The sequence below is a fragment of the Vulpes vulpes genome, chromosome 6, assembly GCF_048418805.1.
Source record: "Vulpes vulpes isolate BD-2025 chromosome 6, VulVul3, whole genome shotgun sequence".
NCBI lineage: Eukaryota > Metazoa > Chordata > Mammalia > Carnivora > Canidae > Vulpes > Vulpes vulpes.
Genome location: NC_132785.1, coordinates 108142878 through 108162868, shown reverse-complemented (window position 1 = coordinate 108162868; position 19991 = coordinate 108142878). Strand labels below are relative to the sequence as shown.

The following is a 19991-nucleotide window of genomic DNA, read 5'->3' as shown; positions in this document are numbered from 1 at the left end:
CTGGAGCCTAGCCCGCGGGGCCCGCGGCGGGCAGGATGGGCGGAGACGGCCGGCGTCTGGGCGGGCCCGAGCCAAACGCGGCTCTCGGGAGCGGGGAGCAGGGGGCGGGCCGCGGGCGGGCCCAGCCCGGGTTACTGGTGACTGGTCGCCTGACCGGGATCCTCCCCTGGCCCACCCCGGCAGGTTATCTTGTGACTGAGGCGGTCGCTTCTTCCTCCCTGGAGCGCTTGGAACCTGTCTAGCCGCGATGCGTCTCTTGGTGGCCGCGTTCCTGCTCCTGGCGCTCGGCGCCTCGGCCCTGGCGGAGCCGGTGCATTTCAAGGACTGTGGTGAGCCCGAACCTGCCCGAGATTCCCGCGCCCTCTGCGGGAGCCCCCCCCCGAACCCTGCCCCGAGCCCCCGGGCTAGGTGGGGCGGGCCCCGCGGGCGGCGGGGCTCGGCGTGGGACCCTCCGGGAGCGGGCTGCGGCGGGCGGCCGTTCGGGAGCCGGTGCCCGCGGCGAAACCCGACGGCGCGCAACTTTGTCTCTTTCTGGGACGCGCGATTGGGGTCCCTGGGCGTTTCCTGGAGCTGGGCCTTTTGCTGAAGTTCTTGAAGTCTGTAGGGCCGGCCGTTGAAGGTCCCAATGCTGCGCGGGGCTTGGGGGGTGGCACAACTTCCTTTTTTTTGTATGCCCCTTATCTCGGATGCCCTCTCCCTCCCCACGCCGTTTGCTTTTCTTTTAAATTTCCCTTTTTGCTGGCCAGTCAAAAGTCCATTCTCCTTTGCATGATCTCTTCCATCACCGCTTCCTTTGAGCTATATCATTTTGTGCTTCTTAATCACTTTTTCCTCCTGGATATAAAACTCGTGTTGCTGGTCACAGCTTGTGACACACAACCCGCTCTTGTTGCTGTGGTAGGGATCTTTGTTGGGAAATACGACGGGGGGAGGGGGCGGAGGGGGAGGGTACGAAATAATGAGCTCCTTCAGTCAAGTCTATAGAATTGTTCCGAGCAGAACTTTTCCCGAAGTGCAAAGGTGTAATGAGACATGAAAGAAGACATTCTATAAGATTTTTTTTTAATTTTTTTTTATTTTTTATTTATTTATGATAGGCACACAGTGAGAGAGAGAGAGGCAGAGACACAGGCAGAGGGAGAGGGAGAAGCAGGCTCCATGCACCGGGAGCCGGACGAGGGATTTGATCCCGGGTCTCCAGGATCGCGCCCTGGGCCAAAGGCAGGCGCCAAACCGCTGCGCCACCCAGGGATCCCGAAGACATTTTATAAGATTTATGAGCTGGAAAGCAACCTCCTGGAGATCCTGTAGTCAATCACTCTGAATTCCAGAGATGTTAGATATGCTTACTCAAAGTCACCCAGCAGAATGGGAACCGGAATAAGTTTGATGCCTTATGTCTAGTGCCCAGGTAATAGTAACTGCTCAATAAATATTTGTTGAAAAGGTAAATGAGGGAATAAATACTCTTTACACTATGTCGTCAAAATTCTTTTTTTTTTTTTAAGATTTTATTTATTTATTCATGAGAGACACACAGAGAGAGGCAGAGACACAGGCAGAGGGAGAAGCAGTCCCCATACAGGGAGCCTGATGGAGGACTCGATCCCAGGTCTCCAGGATTACGCCCCGGGCCAAAGGCAGGTGCTCAACCGCTGAGCCACCCAGGCATTCCATCAGAATCTGTGAGGCATTCTTGTTGAGGCAAAAGGAAAGTAGACCAGGGGACAGGACTGATGAAGGAGTAAAGACTGCTGGCCTATTAATATCTAACAAATCGGGTTGCCTGGGTGGCTCAGCAGTTAAGCATCTGCCTTCAGCCCAGGGCGTGATCCTGGAGGCCAGGGGTCGATTCCCACGTCAGGCTCCCTGCGTGGAGCCTGCTTCTCCCTCTGCCTATGTCTCTGCCTCTCTCTTTCTGTGTCTCTCATGAATAAATAAATAAAATTTAAAAAAAAAAAAAAACGGGATCCCTGGGTGGCGCAGCGGTTTGGCGCCTGCCTTTGGCCTAGGGCGCGATCCTGGAGACCCGGGATCGAGTCCCACGTCGGGCTCCCGGTGCATGGAGCCTGCTTCTCCCTCTGCCTGTGTCTCTGCCTCTCTCTCTCTCTCTCTCTGTGTGACTATCATAAATAAATAAAAATTAAAAAAAAAAAAAAAAAAACCTAACAAATCCTGTTCCACTGAACTACTGGCACTTGAAAAATGCTATTATTATCTCAAATTACTGCGTTTCCCTCCATTAAACTTAGTGGCCAAATTTTTTTTGAAGATACTATATTAACTTTATTAACTCATCCAACCCTCGGGATCTTTTTTACAGATGAGGAAACAGGCACATGGAGTAACTTACTCAAGTTTTCACAGCTAGTAAGCTGTAGGAAGTTAGTGGGTGTTTGTGAACCACTTTGAGTTTCTGTGGTAACATTAACATTAAAAAAAAAAAAAAGCTATGGAAACCAAATCCAGAGATTGTTCTCATTTGAAAAAAGCGGATGTACCCCTATGGCAAGAACATCTTAAAGGAAGGATGGTTTCAGTTACAGATTTTTTTTTTTCCAGTTACAGATTTTCAATTTACTTTTGAATTGGAAAATAACAATGTAAAAACTTCAGTGCCCACATCAAAAGGTTTTCAAGTTCCACTCTAACACTCTGGAGTGGTATTTCCTCAAGTAAGCAATGGGGCCAAGCAAACTGGTTTTGCTGTTTTTGCCATTTTAGGACTGAGACTGTTCTATTGACATTGAAAGTCCAAGAACCTCTTGTCAGGAAAGCTGGATGAAGGAGCTACAAGTAGTACCTTTTATTCAGGTCCCACAAGATCAGGTGACCCAGCCTTGAAAGAAGCAGATAGAAGTGGATGTCGAAAGCTCTGGCTTAAGCACTGATTTTCAGTGGGTTATTAATTAGAGTTCTGGATATTTTTTCCTGTTCATAGAAGGTAGGAAGACAGATTGGAAGACAGTGTTTAAAGAAGAGAATTCTTGCATGTGTGTTTTGAGAAGATTGCCATGCTGGAGAAAGAAGCTGAGGATGAGGGACAGCAAGTTATTATTTATAGACCTAGCTGGAACACTTTTGGTCAGTATGATGAAACTGTCCCACCCAAGAGCTGGCCACAGGCTCAGAAAGCCAAGTACATTTACATGAGTTTCTCATTTCATATCCTATGGGCTAAGCTACTAACCTAATGACTGCAAAGGAGAGGCTCACCTTTTTAGTTAAGAGGGAACTTGCTAACCCACCCAGGAGCAACTATTCTAGATTAAATTCATGGACTGAATCCTGATGTGATGGTAATAAAATGAACACTTACACAGAACTACTGTGTTGCAAACACTTACCTAAGAGCTATATGTGTGTTAGCTCACTGACCCTAGGAGGCTACTCACTTATTATCCCCAGAGGAATAAAGCATCTTGTTTTGAGGTTTCACAGGAAGTCAGGGAACCTGTGAGATTGCAAACTCAAGTGTCAGGTCCCAGAACCAACCTCTCAGCCATGATGGCCATATGGCAGAGCTTAAACTTTCCTTGGTATAGGTGGTGTTAGCAGTTTGCTTGCATTCTCTCCAAATTCAGCTGTCCAGTTTCAGGGGCCTAGATGAGGGAGTGGAATTTTTTTTTAAACATTTATTTATTCATGAGACACACACACACACACACACACACAGAGGCAGAAACACAGGCAGAGGGAGAAGTAGGCTCCATGCAGGGAGCCTGATGTGGGACTCATCCCAAGACTCTAGGATCACACCCTGGGCTGAAGGGAGGCGCTCAACCACTGAGCCACCCGGGCATCCTGAGGCAGTGAGACTTTTAAAGATTTTATTTAACTTCTTTAGGTCAAGCATTTACTGGGAGCAAATAGCACTTCTGTCTTTGTTTAGACTAAAAAAAACAGACAGCCCATCTCAAAGACACTTATTTCGAAGAACACATTTCCAAAGTGGAGTGTACACCTGTATACTGCAGATGCATTCTTAAAATTGTTTTCACTGGTAGGGGTACACAAAGCTCAGAGACCACCAATATGGAGCAATGCCAGACAGGATGAGAAGAAGTGGGGGAGGACAGTTGAAAAGCAGCCAGTCTTGAGAGTCCAAGTGGAAATGGCAGCCCAGAGGCTGAAGCAGTCATCACTTGTGCCATATGTATTCTGCTTTAAATCTTGCATGGGGATGGAAGGAGGGGTGGGGATGACTTTCCCTGGTATAGCCCTCCCAGTTTATAGAGCAGGGGAGTGGGCTTTTTTTTTTTTTTTTTTTTTTTTTGAGATTTTATTTATTTATTAATGAGAAAGAGAGAGAGACAAAGGCAGAGGCACAGGCAGAGGGAGAAGCAGGCTCCATACAGGGAGCCCGACAAGGGACTCATCCCAGGTCTCCAGGATCATGCCCTGGGCTGAAGGCGGTGCTAAACCGCTGAGCCACCCAGGCTGCCTGGGAGCTAGCTTTTTATACTTAACTGATTTTATTTCCCCTTCAGCCATCAAATATGAAGAGTTTCCTGGAGAACAGAGCACCCTCCCATTAGGTAGGGGACAGCATAGGTGATTCATTTTCCTTCCTATTCCAATTCATTTTTCTTTTTTTAACAGGTTCTGCAGTTGGAGTTATAAAAGAACTGAATGTGAACCCATGCCCTACCCAGCCTTGCAAACTGCACAAAGGCCAATCTTACAGTGTCAATGTCACCTTCACCAGTAGTGAGTAAAAGTGGCTCTTGCCTTCAAATTCATTTTAAAGCGTAACATCAGTCCCAAGTATTGGAATGAGGGTGGTGATGTGGGAAGGAGAATTGCAGCCAGGAAGTCTGTGATCTCCCTTCCAACTTGTGCAAAGCTCAGACTTACCTTCTATAAGGTTTAGGGAATTCATTTGGGACCCAAGAAAAAAATCTGAGCTTCATTTCTAGAAAGGGCATCTACCTTGAATCCTTTCCTTATTTTTTATCTGTGGAACTAGACAGGGCAGTCTAATAAGAAATCTCAAAGTTCCTGTAATCATCTGTTCTTAAGCCTAAACATAGCTCCAAATAACTAGAGTTGTTTTCTTTTCCTGGACAATACACTGCCCCCATTCTTGTCCCAAACCAAGAATGTACCTTCTAAACAAAAATAATCCTCAACCCAGAAAGGAAACAGAGCCAATATTCCAGATCTCCAAAATAACCTAACAGCTCATAATTCTAGTTGCACTAATTTATTGTATTTATTCCTCCTGCCCATCTTGTGATGTGGAGGGTAGCAAGGTGGCAAGAAATGTACCTCCTCTTTCTAATCTTACCCAGTTTGGGTAAGGGTTCTCTCTTATTGTTACAGCTCATGGCATTTCTGTGGGGATTCCTTTCCTTTTTTTTTTTTTTAAAGATTTTATTTATCTATTTATTCATAGAGACAGAGAGAGAGAGAGACAGAGACACAGGCAGAGGGAGAAGCAGGCATCATACAGAGAGCCGGACGTGGGACTCGAGGGTCTCCAGGATCACACCCTGGGCTGCAGGTGGCGCTAAACCGCTGCGCCACTGGGGCTGCCCCGATTCCTTTCCATTTTGTTCTTAATATCTAATGGAATCCTGTGGCAGGGTATTTGAGAATTCAGAGGCCAATCTTCTAAAGCTCTGTAAGATAACCCGATACACTGATAAAAGCTGATATAATTAATAAAAAGAAAGTTTACTGCCAAAAAACTCCATTACTTTGTTGGATAAGGTTATTTACGTAGCTCTGGTTCTCCCGAGAAACCGAAAGACAGTGAAGAGCAAGCAAGGTGGGGGTGAGAGCAACGAAAACACCCTTTTGGTTGCTTAGTTGCTTTTTTTTTTTTTTTTTTGAGTGAATACTTAATTCTGTAGCATTCACAGAGGTATCAAGCATAACTACAAAGAAAAACAGACTGAGAATTAAGAAGTACAGACTTTATGATTTGCTATCATAGCACTGCCATTGCTTGGGAACATAACTGAATTTTTCACCTACAGTTTAGAAACAGGCTGTTTCCTTCACTCTCTGATTCTCTTTTTTTCCTCTTAGATATTCCATCTCAAAGTAGCAAAGCCGTGGTGCATGGCATCGTGTTGGGCGTCGCAGTTCCCTTTCCCATTCCTGAGGCTGATGGTTGTAAGAGTGGAATCAACTGCCCCATCCAGAAAGATAAGACCTACAGCTACCTGAACAAACTGCCAGTGAAGAACGAATACCCCTCTGTAAGTGACCTTGTCGTTCAGGACACTGGAGGCCTGTGACTAGATTAGAAATGTGAGGGGGGGGCAGGGGGGGCAGGAGGGAAAGAGTGAAGTAGGAGTCCTTCATCACTCCTTGGTGAAGAAGCAGAAATTTGGGGGTAAGGAGAGGAGTTGGAGTGTTAGGAATCCTGAGGTAGGGCAGATATTTTTCACGATGCCCCTTTCCCCTTTGTTCTTTGTCACCTGCTGATTCCATTCTGATATACAGTGTTTTCCTGGATCCTCATGACCACCTTTTACTGAGGCATTATTACGTTGGTTTTATGAATGAAGAAATTTGAGCCTCTGATGTTAGGCTATATAAACAGAGTCCACTCCTCTAAGAAATACTGTATCTAGTTTTAGAGGTGGGCCTTGTGACCCTGAAACCTGTGCACTGTTAAAAAATTTTAGGCAAGTATCAAATAGTTCAAGATGTCAGGTTATCTAAAAAATCCTGGTTTCTCCATTAATTTTTTAACAAGAGGAACAGTAGTTTCCTAGCTCTGCAGCAGAGGCACTTTTCCCACACACCTCTTTCTCCCCTCCATCTGTCTCCAGCCCCTACCTTCCCCTCTAGCTCGCCCTGCTATACCTACTTTTTTTTCTACCACACACTTGTGAGAGGGAACCTGTTGGAATGGGCCTGTATTAAAGATAGGAATCCTGATAGGAATGGAGGAAGTAAAGGGATTCTTTTTTTCCATAAAGGAAAGGAATTTTTTTTTTTAAAGGAAATCAAGTAGAACCCAGGAGCAATCTGGCCATTTATTTTCTAGAAATGGCAAGTAATTAACATCCCAATGGGATTCTAATATAGGGAGTCAGTGTTTAAGGGATATTGGAGACCCCATGGGCCAGGAACAGGTTTGTAGGGGCACCTGGGTGGCTCAGTCAGTTAAAGCATCTGCCTTCGGCTCAGGTCATGATCCCAAGGATTGAGCCCTACAGAGGGCTCCCTGCTCAGTGTGGGAGTCTACTTCTCCCTTTGCCTCAGGCTGTCATTCCCTGTCATTCCCTCAGCCTTTGTTCTCTGGCTTTCTCTGTGTCAAATAAATTTAGAGAGAGAGAGAGAGAGAGAGATAGGGAAGTAATCTTAAAAAAGGAACAGGTTTATAGATTAATTGGCAGTCTCTGGCTTTCTCTCTGTGTCAAATAAATAGAGAGAGAGAAATAATCTTAAAAAAGGAACAGGTTTGCAGATTAATTTGCAGAGTATCCATTAAATCACTGGCATTTCTGAGTCTCATCACTTACTCGGAGTGTCTAATTAAGGCCTGACACAGTAGGCACTTCGTATGTGGTAGTTTGAAAAACAGCTTTAGGGCAGCCCTGGTGGCTCAGCGGTTTAGTGCCTGCTGTTTAGTGCCTGCCTTCGGCCCAGGGCGTGAGCCTGGCTGGGCCCAGGGCGTGATCCTGGCTGGGATCGAGTCCCACATCAGGCTCCCTTCCCTGCATGGAGCCTGCTTCTTCCTCTGCCTCTCTCTCTGTGTGTGTCTCTCAAGAATAAATAAATAAAATTTACTTATTAGAAGGGGCAGTTCAGAGTATAACAAGTCAACGCAGAGATTTTTAATGAGGTGTATTACCAAAAAAAAAAAAAGAAGAAGAAGAAGAACAATTTAAGGAAGGTATACAACTGAAGCTATATTGCTATAAAGCATTATTGTTCATAAAATTATTTATATGGTCAAAATGTTTTGGTCATCCTTTGTGTTTTGATATTTCCAGCTAACAAGGTATTTTATCATTCCTACAAATCTAATTTTTTACTCTCTGCTCTTCATGGTTATGCTTGGAAAAAGTTGGATCAGATTGCCAAATACATAGAAATTGTTTAAGTGTAAAACTATCTTCTGTGCAAGGCTTCATTATGTACCACTGATCTAAACGGGAAAAGAATGCTTTAGAAATTATATCTCTTGGGCAGCCTGGGTGGCTCAGCGGTTTAGAGCCGCCTTCAGCCCAAGGTATGATCCTGGGGCCCTGGGATCGAGTCCCACATCAGGCTCCCTTCATGGAGCCTGCTTCTCCCTCTGCCTGTGTCTCTGCTTCTCTTTCTCTCTGTCTCTCATGAATAAATAAATGAAATCTTTAAAAAAAAATCATATCTGTTGAGTTCATGAGGTTAGTATGTGGTGCCGCTAACACCAAATTATAGGTGTGACTTAGTTTGCTTTTCTAAGTTTGAGGCCATGGGCTGTGGTCACATCCCAAGCAACCTTCATAATGGCATGATTTAAGAAGAAAGATCTGAAGAATTAGGCAGTTTGTTACTAGGGTTTATAGTTAAATCAGTTCTGGATTGAGGCAAGGTCCTGCTTTCATTTTTCCCAATTCTTTCTCTCTTTTATCCAGATAAAACTGGTGGTGCAGTGGATGCTTCTGGGCGACAACAACCAGCATCTCTTCTGCTGGGAAATCCCAGTTCAGATTGAAGGCTAGTGCTGTTTAAGCCAGTATGTCCATCTGGGGGTGAGAGAGCACAAGTGGAGGGAGGGCAGGAGAAATCCAGTCTAACCTAAATCAGTGCCATAAGATGAAAGGAATTTCCACACCACCATTTTATGCCTCTCAGCCTCCAGAAGGTTCCAGACCCTGTTTCCTGAGAGCTCAGAACTATTGCCCTTGTAATATCTTCTTTGAAGGGTTAGAGGGAAGAAGAGAGAGGGAGGGATAGGCATGAATTTAATTGTCCTCAGTGTTTCTTGCTGTTGGAATACGGAGGGTCCAGCTGGTCAGGACCCAAATGAGGCTGCATAGGGCCCCTGGATAATTTGCCCTCGGGTGATCAGCCTTTGCAGCGGAGGACGGGTTCCCAACCTCCCCCACCTCCTGGGATATTACATCCGCAAGTTCCTCATCTCCAAGTGCCTCCTTGAGTTCCGTACATTGGGCCAGCAAGTCTGCTGACCTGTGACAGCACCTCCAGCTCTGCTGCTTCAACAACAGTGACTGGCTGTCCAGTGGTGCCCAGCATGTCAATGGAGGGGACATGCTCAACCACAGAAACTCACGTCTGAGTGGCCAGTTCTCTATAGTTCTCTCCTATCTCCTTTTCTGTCTAAGGTGGTTTTCATTAAATGCAGCACTTGATTAGCAGATGTTTGATTTTTTTTTTTTTTTAACAACACTAACTGTGGCCTCTTTGTGCAACTGGAAATGTCCTTTTGAATAAATAAAACTTGGTGGTCTTGTCTTCTGCATGTTGGTGGTGATCACCTACTTCTTTCAAAGTGTTTTCCCCCAGATCTGTGGAAGGTAGACACAGGTACCATGGGCCCAGAGTGAAGTGAAGACGTGACTCTTTTCAGAAACTGTCATTTCTTCCCTCTTTGCCCAATTAGACTTTGCCTGTTTTATGCAAAATGACCTTATTGTTTTGCTATATTTTGCTCACTCTTAACAACCATATGTGCTTGAAAGAAGCAGTGAAAGCACACACCACTTAGTTGAGTATAACATCTGGAAGGTCGAGGGAACTAAACTGGCAGGTAGGGGAAAGGGCAGGGAGTAAAAGGTTATAAGTTGGCATGAAGCATAGTAGTCTTTTGGGAGCCTTGAGCCATGAAGAAAGCATAGAGCTTAAAAATGAAATGTGAAGTTGTGGCAAATAATGGCCAAGTTAATTAAATCTTGGCATTTCCTGCTTTTGAAGTCCAAGTATAATCATGGGGCATATATCTTGCGGCCTGTTTTTTGTTGTTGTGGGTTTTTTTTAAGATTTTATTTATTTATTCATGAGAGACAGAGAGAGAGGCAGAGACACAGGCAGAGGGAGAAGCAGGCTCCATGGGAGCCCAACCTGGGACTCAGTCTCCAGGATCACACCCTGGGCTGAAGGCGGCGCTAAACTGCTGAGCCACCAGGGCTGCCCTCTTGCTGCCGCTTTTAAACAATGTACTGTCAATCAGCTTTTAGCAGTCATAGGTATTACAGCCCTCTTCACAAGTGAGTTGGGAAATGTGGACCTTGAAAGGCCATCTCTTTTAGATTGGGCTGCTTTTAGATTGACCAAGTAAAGGGGATCCCTGGGTAGCTCAGCAGTTTAGTGCCTGCCTTCGGCCCAGGGCATGATCCTGGTATCCCAGGATCAAGTCCCACATCAGGCTCCCTGCATGGAGCCTGCTTCTCCCTCTGTCTCTTCCCCTCTCTCTCTCTCTGCGTCTCTTATAAATAAATAAAATCTTTTTTAAAAAAAGATTGACCAAGTAAGCTGTTTGGTCCAGTTCACTTCATCCCACTAGAGCCTTGGATTTCCTTGGCTTGTGAGTTTCCCAGGAAAACCACCAGGGGACAGCCATAGATCAGGAATAAAGTTAGCAGCTGCCAAGACTTACTAGTTACTGCCCAGAGCCAGTTCAACCACTGTCTTCTTTAGCTAAGGTACTTTGTGTGTCCTATCACATTGTGTTTAGAGGGTCAGCCCACTCCTGGGTCTCCTCATGATGGGCCCTAGGTCTATCAGACTTGGCCAACTTCAGGGGCGCCTGGGTGTCTCAGTGGTTGAATGTCTGCCTTGGGCTCAGGTCATGATCCTGGTATCCTGGGATTGAGTCCTGCATCAGGCTCCCTGCAAGGAGCCTGCTTATGTCTCTGTCTCTCTGTATCTCTCATGAATAAATAAATAAAAATAAAATCTTTAAAAAAAAAAAGAATTGGCCAATTTCTTAAAAAAAAAAAAAAGATTTTATTTATTCATGAGAGACACAGAGAGAGAGAGGCAGAGACATAGGCAGAGGGAGGAGCAGGCTCCACGCAGGGAGCCTGATGTGGGACTTGATCCTGGGACCCCAGGATCATGCCCTGGGCCAAAGGCAGACACTAAACCACTGAGCCACCCAGGTGTCCCAACTTGGCCAATTTCAAAGGTGGTTAACTGCTATGGTTTCTGGCTTCAGACTTCCAGTAGTTGGATCCTCACTTCACTAATTAATAGGACGACCAGTGCAATCTTCAAATACCTTAACCTCTCTGTGTTTCTGTTTCCTTATCTGTTAAATAGGGGTAATAACAGCAGGGCTGCAGGAACTAAATGGGATGATGCATGTAAAATACTTTAAATGACCCCTGGTACATAGTACACACTGGGTAGATGTTCGGTATTATTCTAGGAGGCAGACATTCTTCCTCCTCTAGAAAAAGCAGGAAAATCAGAAGGTTCAATCAGATGTGTGATGATATGCCACCTTAGAAAAATGAACCTATTCTCTGCATGGAACTTCTCGAGATGGCTGGAAAAGCTCAGTTCTCGTGCATGCCTGCTCTCTCCCTGTTCTCAGAGGATTGCTCCCGTCACTGAGCGCATTCCAGGCTCACCATGACCTACCCTGCGTTTTGTACTCATGCCCCTCATATGTTAAAAGAAGACAAAAAAAAAGTAGTTCAGGTAGCGTCTACCCTTCAGTCAGAGCAGAAAGTTAATGCAACAGCTTATAACTGTTTACCAGCCATTGTGAGGCTACACAGTCTGCCATAGCAAGCGAGGTAGGGCTCCCAAGGGGGGATTAGATGGAAAGGTCGTCTCCTGTACAGGCGGTTCATTGGCGCCCCCAGAGTCATTAAAGCATTGGGAAGCACTGAACCTTAGGCTACATAAAAAAGGTCATGCTCTTTCCAATGACAGTCTCAGACTTTTCTAGTCCACTGAGCATGCCGTGGAGGCTTAGACACAGCTCCTCTCTTGCATGAATTCCAGGGCAGAACAATCCCAGACTCCACAGTCATTAAAAGAGCATGAGGAGTACCCCTGCTCACAGAATAAAAAGAACCCAATATCCAGTATTTAGTTTGGGAGAGTGGTAGGTGGGAGGCCTGACATTTAGTCAGATCTTCAGGTTAATGAAAAGCAATAAGCATGGAATAATTTCCAACCCCGTATGTTTGGTTTTGAAATCTTAGTTGGTTTTTTAAAAAGAAACAGTTAAGACTGATCTTAATTATGCTTTGAAAAGGTTGATAAAAACTTGTTCTCTGTAGGTGAGGTCCAGGCTAAGGGAAGATGATCTAGGATTAGTCATTCATGTCAGACAATCCAAAGAGCAAATGTTGCTTAAATGACTAGCTTGCTTACTGAGGTTAATTATTTAATAATCAATACACTTGAAAGTCTGGGAGGAGAAACAGTTGGTCTGAGGACGAGGTCGTGGTACATAGGAAGAACACCTACACCAAGGAAAGGGTTATGTGTGAGATTTGTCACTAAGGGGATAGTCATCTTGAACCAGTGTTTTTCCCAAGGGCCCTTTGGGAAAGAGAACTGGAAACAGCTTAGAAAATTTAAAAGCCTGGGGTCCTCAGCTGTGTGTGTGTGTGTGTGTGTGTTGGGAATAGGAGAGGCACTGTTGTCTGACCTGCAGTAGAAGATGGCACTGGTTCTCCACAGATGTTGCCTAAAAGAATGCTGAGAGGAGTGGAGTCATTTGGGGTGGTTGTATCTTTTTCTACAAAGAGAATCCCCTGGCCCATCCCTCAGGTTCCAAACTGAAGCCTATTCACTTACAGCTGTCAGTTGACTAGCAACTAAATGGTCTGGGTGTTGGTTGCCATAGAAACAGCTGAAAGGCCCATTGCTATGGGAACCTACCATGCTCTCCAAATCAGGGGTTTGGTTCCTAAAAAGGAGTGAAGGACAGGGTGGAGGGTGGAGCCTAAGAGATGGACTGCAGAGGCCCTTATGGGTCCCGGAAGAGGATGAGCAAAGTTGAGTGACCTTCGCTAGCTCCCTACCACTAGGACAGAAAAGCAGTGACCTCGTCCACTTCCTGCAGGCATTCCCCACCTGTTCTCTGTGTGCCACCCCCCTCCTGCGTCCTGCAGCCACAGAACACAGGCGTTCACCCCAAGTGGAGAGGAAGGGCATGAGATCTTGGGGGCAGACCTAGCATGCCAGTGCCACAACCCTCATCTGCAGGGGCTCTGAGAGAAAGAGTCTTGGCTCCTCTCTGCATGACAGGCCCTTCTCCACGCATCCTGTGGCCCAGATAAGCAGCTGGCAGGTGAAAGGAGCTTAGCTCTGGCTGCCAGTGGGTCAGACCGATAAGGAGCCTGGCAGATGAAACGGATGGCTGCTGCCCTTGAATATGGCCGAGAGGTTGGGGCCTCCAGTGAGGAAGCAGAAGGCTGGCCAGCCAGAGCCATGTCTGTTGTCAGCACTAGAGAAACACACCACTCTGTTCTCTGCCCTCTACCCACCCACACGCATGGCTCTACCACAGAAGAGTGCTGCACCTGGAACCAAATAGGAAAGACGTGGATGCTTGGGTGGCTCAGTGGTTGAGCATCTGCCTTTGGCCCAGGGTGTGATCCTGGAGTCCCAGGATCGAGTCCCACATTGGGCTCCCTGCATGGAGCCCGCTTCTCCCTCTGCCTGTGTCTCTGTCTCTCTCTGTGTCTTTCATGAATAAATAAATAAAATCTTTAAAAAAAAATAAGACAAGGTTTGATGGAGTCTCTGTAGATGTGCACAAGAGCGGTAAGATTCCTTCTCAAGGTTTGCAATCAAGGAAAGTAACTGCCATCGGTGTTGAGCGGTAAGATGACCTTGGACCCAGACAAGGAGAAAAAGCATTCTTGGTGGCTCTGCCAGTAACTACTGGTAACTTATGGTTTGTAAATTGAAAGGACTGGGCTGGTTAATCTCTAAAGTCTCTGTCGGACTCACAGTTGATGATTCAATGAGACACTGAAGGGAAGTTTTGGCACCAGGGGGGAGCGGAAGCAGCCTAATCCTACCTGCGAGAGGGAGGGATATCTCTGGAGTCCAGAGAGGCTGTCGGCTGAGACCAAGACTTTTTATTTATTTATTTATTGATTGATTGATTGATTGATTTTTAGGATTTTATTTATATAATCATGGGAGACACAGAGAGAGAGGCAGAGACACAGGCAGAGGGAGAAGCAGGCTCCATGCAGGGAGCCCGACGTGGGACTTGATCCCGGGTCTCCAGGATCACGCCCTGGGCTGAAGGTGGTGCTAAATCGCTGAGCCCCCCGGGCTGCCCAAGACTTTTGATTTAGAGGCGTCTCAGACATGTTTGACCCAGGGGACTTTCACCTGTTCCTCCAGAACACTGAGATGCGTAGTCTTTTTTTTTTTTTTTTTTTTTAAGATTTTATTTATTTACTCATGAGAGACACAGAGAGAGAAGCAAAGAGAGAAACAGGCTCCATGCAGGAAGCCCGATGTGGGACATATCGATAACGGGACCCCAGGATCACGCCCTGGGCCAAAGGCAGACAGACGCTCAACCGCTGAGCCGCCCAGGAATCCCAAGATACATGGTTTGGGTTTTTTGTTGTTGTTGTTTTCCTAAACTTGCCTTTTGCCTGGAGTTGTTGGTCTCGATTCATCCCAGAGAGTTTTATAGTCTAGAAACCTGGCACCAGAAAGAGAGAGATGCCACCCAACCTTTGCTCTGCTCCACGGGATGATTGAGCATTTCCCCCAGGATCTGGGAGGAGATTTTCACCTTTGGAACATAGTTGTCTATAGATTTCTGCAACATTTAAAATGGTAACTACAAGCTTAGTTTATACCCCACCTCCAACTCTTCCCCCATTGATTGACTTTGGTAAGTTATTTAACCTCTGAAGGCCTTGCTTTCCGCCTCCATAGAATAGAATCAGAATACCCCCTCGCTGTTCTACTGATGACCTGAGGTGGTATATGCAAAGTGCTCTGTGCGGGTGCCCATCTCTAATAAGTACCTGATCATTATTATCCTCCCAGATAAGAAAAGAAGGTTGCAGCCATGGAAACTGCTCAATGGCCTAGAATCGTAGGCATTTGCCGTGGATTTGTCTTCCAAATTTAATTCCAGGTGCCATTCAAGACTAATGTTCCCTCTGATGGTCCTCCCTGTGGTTTGCCTTCATTAAGGCAGATTCTAATCCTCTCTCTTTAGAACGATTAACCATTCTTTTTTATGTATAATTTTCATCTGTCAGCTTACCTTCCTAACTAGAACTGTAAACATCTTGAGAACAGAGATTGCCCTTTCACATTTAAGTAAATGCCCAAAACTCAGCACTCAGCAGTTTTTTAGTGAATTTTTTTTTTTTTAATACAGGAAAATGTCATGACTCCTTAGGTTTTGAATCTGACCATTTAGTTCTATAGTAGTTTTGGTCTCCAACGGGACGGGAAGAATAACGGTTGACCTGTTTTCATTCTCCCGAAGAAGGCACAGTGGTGCCCTATCCTGGATGGGTAGCTCCAGAGCAGGACTCGGGCTCATCTCTTGTAGAAGCCAGCTGTCAACGGCATCCAAGACTCATTGACCACACTAGCCTGTCTCCAGCCTGAAGGGTCCTGGCCTTGGGCTTGGGAGGAAGTAGCTCCCCTTCCCTGCCTGGCTTCTGGCTTCAGTTCAGTTCAGCAAACCTTCTGACTGCTCCTGGCTCCTCCTGTCTGGGTCATGATGATGGCTCTCTAGCTGCACATTGTGTCAGCTTGACTCCAGAAGGGCAAGAGGAAGAGGATCTGGCTTATCCAACTCTCTCGCTTCTCTGGTAGAGGCTAAATCCCTGCAGCCTCTGGCAGACCACCCCATCCCACCCCGCCTGGCCTTGGCTTCCCACCAGAGCTTGCCTGTGCTTGCTCAGCAGGAACAAGGCCCAAAGAGCTATTGGAGCATCTCCCAGATTATGGCTGCTGAGAACCATCTTCTTGCAAGGTGGGTAAAGCGAAGTGGTGGGTTAGGGAATAAGGCAGCAGAATGAATGTAGGAGAAAAGCTTCTAGGCCTGACTGATTTGCCATGTGACCTTGGATGAATCATTTAGCTTTTTTTAGTTGAATATCTCATAGAGGTGGTTCATGAACAAAAGGAAATGATGGGTGTGCATGTGGTAGCTTGGAAGCTTGGAAATATAAAAGTTACTCATACTCATACTCCTATCACAGGCTAGTGGGGAGGACTAGCAATTCATCCTTTGGATTTTCCTGCCTAGTTGTCATTGACTTGATGAGCTGGACACACCCACAGAAAAACCCACAAGAAAAACAAGGTTCTGGATTTGATCGCTTAGAAGAACAAGTTTAAGATTTGGGCACAAAACAGATGTTTAATGCAGATGGCTCTCCCTTAATGTTTGCTTAGTCCTGAGGGTATAGAAGGCTTAGGCAACCTGTCACTCGTCATCCTGATCACCACACAGCCTAGTTGAATTTATATGGGCCAGAACGCGTGCTACAGCGTGCTGTCCTTCAGCCAACACTTACTGAGCTCCTATTTTGTGCCTAGCACAGTGAAGGGCCCTCGGGACAAAAGAATGAGGAAGGCAAGGTCCCTGCCTTCAAGAAGCTCAGAGTCCAGTGGGAGAGGCAAGCAGCAAACTCATCACTGTGATACAGTGAAACAATGCCAGTCACAGGTACGGAATGCCATGGCAACCAGAAGGAAGAGCACTGGGGGTAATTTGGTCTGGAAGAGACAGAGCCAGATCAGGGTTCTGTTGGGAGCCAGGCCGTAAGTGGAGATGTCTAACACCATATTCTTGATCTTTAGTCATCCCTCATTTATCCTTCTCTCATTCATTCATTCAACAAATATGTCCCTGCCCTGTGTCTTCTGAGATTTTTTTGGAATATTTATTGTAGTGAGTTGACCTCCTGCCAAACAGCTGATTTTTTTTTTTTTAACTTAAAATTCCTTCTACTTCATTTACCCTGGAACTAAGTAAGCATATTTAGTTATGTCCTGACCACATACTCAGTATTTTAGAATTCTGGCCACCACTCCCCAGCCTACCTGACCCACTTCTCCTTTCTATCTATGCTTCAGCCACACTGAAGCCACACTGGTCTCCTTTCAGTTCCTCACATTAGCTGTGCTCCCTTCCCTCAGCCACAGGACTCTGGCACATGCTTGTCCCTCTGCCTGGAATGCTCCTCTCAACTTAGTTAACATTCATTTAGTTAACCCCTGCTCATCCTCTACATTTCTGCTGAGAGGAAGCCTTCCCTGACCACCCTAGCCCAGATCAGATCAAGTGCTTTGTTCTAAATCCTCAGAGCCCCCTGTTCTCTCCTCTCATGGTACAATTCAGAATTACATACTGTGATTCTTTGATTCTATAATTAAATGTCTGTCCTTCTGGGGTAGAGAACATTTCTATTTTGTTCATCCCCGTATTCTCAGTGTCTAAGAGTGCTCTCAGTCCAAGGAGCAAGTGGCCAATAAATATTTTTTGAATAAATTAATTGAATGATAAATGGGTTTTGTAGCCACTTTTTGCCTTGGGCCTAAATGGTTGAGTGTCCAAAACCAAATAGCTAATATACAATACACAAGAACAAGGGCCAGAACCAAACAGAGAGCCTCCCATGAGAGAGGCACAAAAAGAAGGTAGCCCGGGATGGGATGTCCCAGAACTAGGAGGCCCCAAGCTTGTATCTGTGGGGACGGGACCAAGGGAGGAAAAATGGAAAGACTGGAGCCACCTGGCAAGGTCAGACCTGGGAAGTGACCTGGAATGGAGGGAGAATTAGTAATACTGGGTATGTGGTCAGATTATAATCAAACATGCTTACTTAGGGACACCTGGATGGCTCAGTGGTTGAGTGTCTGCCTTTGGCTCAGGTCATGATCCTGGGATTGAGTCCCGCATCAGGCTCCCAACAGGAAGCCTGCTTCTCCCTCTACCTATGTCTCTGCCTCACTCTCTTAAATAAAATCTTAAAAAAAAAAAAAAAAAAAAAAAAAAACCGCTTACTTAGTTCCAGGGTATTGAGTATCTACCACCTTCATTCTCAGGTGGTACCTATATGCCTTGGATGCAATATAACATGCTGGGGTACAAAAGACAGGATTACCGTCCCATTTTCCTACTGCTTCAGTTGTAACTAGACTTTGATAAGTGTGGGATTGGGGAGGTGGAGGATCATTTTATATCATGAAACCAATACTGATACAGAGTAGAATATAAATTTCTTATGATTATAAAAACACACGAGATTTCAAAGACATTAATGACGTTAGCAGTAGTTCAGTGAAGGAGTCTGAGAAGCATTAATAACTCAAAGTACTACACTCCAAAGGATTCTGTATGATTGAAGTTTTGTAAATCAAGTATAGAAATACACGGAAGATATGCTGTTTCAATGCAAGATTTATCTCATGCATTTTTGTACTGCTCACCACACCTGCAAAGACCACGCACAATGACTTGTGGTTGGACCTTAAGTGTCGAACTGAGTCCATAGCAAAGAACTCACTCCCGGTCCAGTCTGTAAATTGTTAATTGGATTTTTTTATCAATATTGCTTGGCCTGTCCACTCCACCAGTGAGAGTTGGGGCCATTTCTGTATCTCTCTGGAGAAGATCTAAGTAAAGAGGCTCTGTGGGGTGTTGTGTCCAAGCTCTTCCAGGATGGAATCGTGGGGGAGACAATAGGGAGATAGCAAGACTGAGTTGAAAGCAGAAAGCACAAAGAAGAGAATTTCACTTCCTGCATTTACCTATAAGGAATTTAGGCTCTAGTTTCTCTGTATGTTTCCATTGTCAGCTGTGTTTGCTTCCACTCCAGGAGAAACAGGGAGCGCCCTGAAGACAGGGCTGTGTCTGTTTTTAACACTAGGCACCTTGAAACCATGTGCAGCCAATACTTGCCCACTGTCCAGCCCAGGGATTCCCCGGGATCAGAGTAGATCAAATCTTGGTGAAGATAACCATGCAAATTGCAAAGCCTGCAAGACCAAAATTCTGAGAGGTAGGCAGCAGTAGGAAACAGGAAGTTAGAAGAGTAGGTGTCTGAGGAAGGTCCTTCCTCTTCTCTCCTAATCTACCTAACAAAGGAGTGAGCTGAGCCTCCGGGAGGGAGCAGCCGTGGTGATCCGAGTGGTGATTACTGGGATTGATTCTCAGCAGGGGCTGAGATGAAGGAGACAGTGTTCTCAGACTTAATCGCTGCTTTTTAACTCCCCCGACGTCATCTCTAATGGTCCCTGGCTGGTGCCACGCAGAGCCTCCACCCCCAGACCCCCCAACTCTGCCTACCTGAACAAATTCCTCCCAGCTGCTCAGCAGCTCTGAACCTCATATCCATGCCTGCCCCCGCCCTTTCCAATGCATCTGAGCCTATTGCTTCTGTGTTCAGGGAAGGGGAAAGAGCAAGGGGGCAGCTCTGCACTCTGGATACTGTATCTAGAAAGTATCAAATCAACTACTCCCAAAGCCTCAATCTGATGAAGGGACCAGACCCACTGGAAAAAGATAGCAAGACAAGAATCCAGAACGCCAAATGCTTGGGGTGCCAGCGGGCAGTGATACGCCTTGGGAGCAGCAGGCCAGACTGCAACCTTGTCAGGAAAGGGCTGGAAATAAGCCAAATAGAACAGAATGGAAAAACAAGAATCATCTGCAGTTTAAAAAAAAAAAGGTGGGGGGCGGGGGAGTCAAGGGCATGAGCCTTGTTGCCAGAGAAGTTAGAGATGAGGACAAGAACTGGGCAACACTCCTCCACTCCCTCCTGACTGTATTTTCTCCTTTTCTCATAACCTCCGCGATAAATCACCTGCAAACTGTAGCTGCGCTGGCTGTACCCACTTGAAATTGCAATCTGGCAAGCCTAAGATTGGCATTCAGGGACTGTCTTTGTCACGAAAAGCAGAATTCTTGTTTATTTTGGTAAATTAATTGCTGGCAGAGAGGGCTTTTCATTTTCCAACCAGAACAATTGCAGGCTTGAAAAGAAATTGCAGGGTTGGAAAGCACCTAAAGGTTACCCTGGGTTAAATTGCCAGACCTAGCAGCAAAAAAT

General features: G+C 45.9%; 1 protein-coding gene across 3 annotated transcripts; it reads left to right on the top strand.

Annotated features, from left to right (window-relative positions):
* Nucleotides 1-30: 30 nt before the first annotated feature.
* NPC2 (NPC intracellular cholesterol transporter 2) lies at nucleotides 31-17936 on the top strand. 3 transcript variants are annotated; one of them, XM_026008595.2, is made up of 4 exons: nucleotides 31-326; nucleotides 4603-4710; nucleotides 6037-6209; nucleotides 8586-9433. In XM_026008595.2, exons 1-4 carry the CDS (start codon nucleotides 248-250, stop codon nucleotides 8670-8672), a joined length of 447 nt encoding a protein of 148 aa, XP_025864380.1. In that variant the 5' UTR covers nucleotides 31-247; the 3' UTR covers nucleotides 8673-9433. The 3 variants fall into 3 exon arrangements, 2 of the variants coding, with proteins under 2 accessions (XP_025864380.1, XP_025864379.1); XM_026008594.2 differs by having other exon boundaries at nucleotides 59-329; XR_012002244.1 differs by lacking the exon at nucleotides 8586-9433 and adding an exon at nucleotides 14393-17936 and having other exon boundaries at nucleotides 93-329; nucleotides 6037-7669.
* The last annotated feature ends 2055 nt before the right edge of the window (nucleotides 17937-19991 follow it).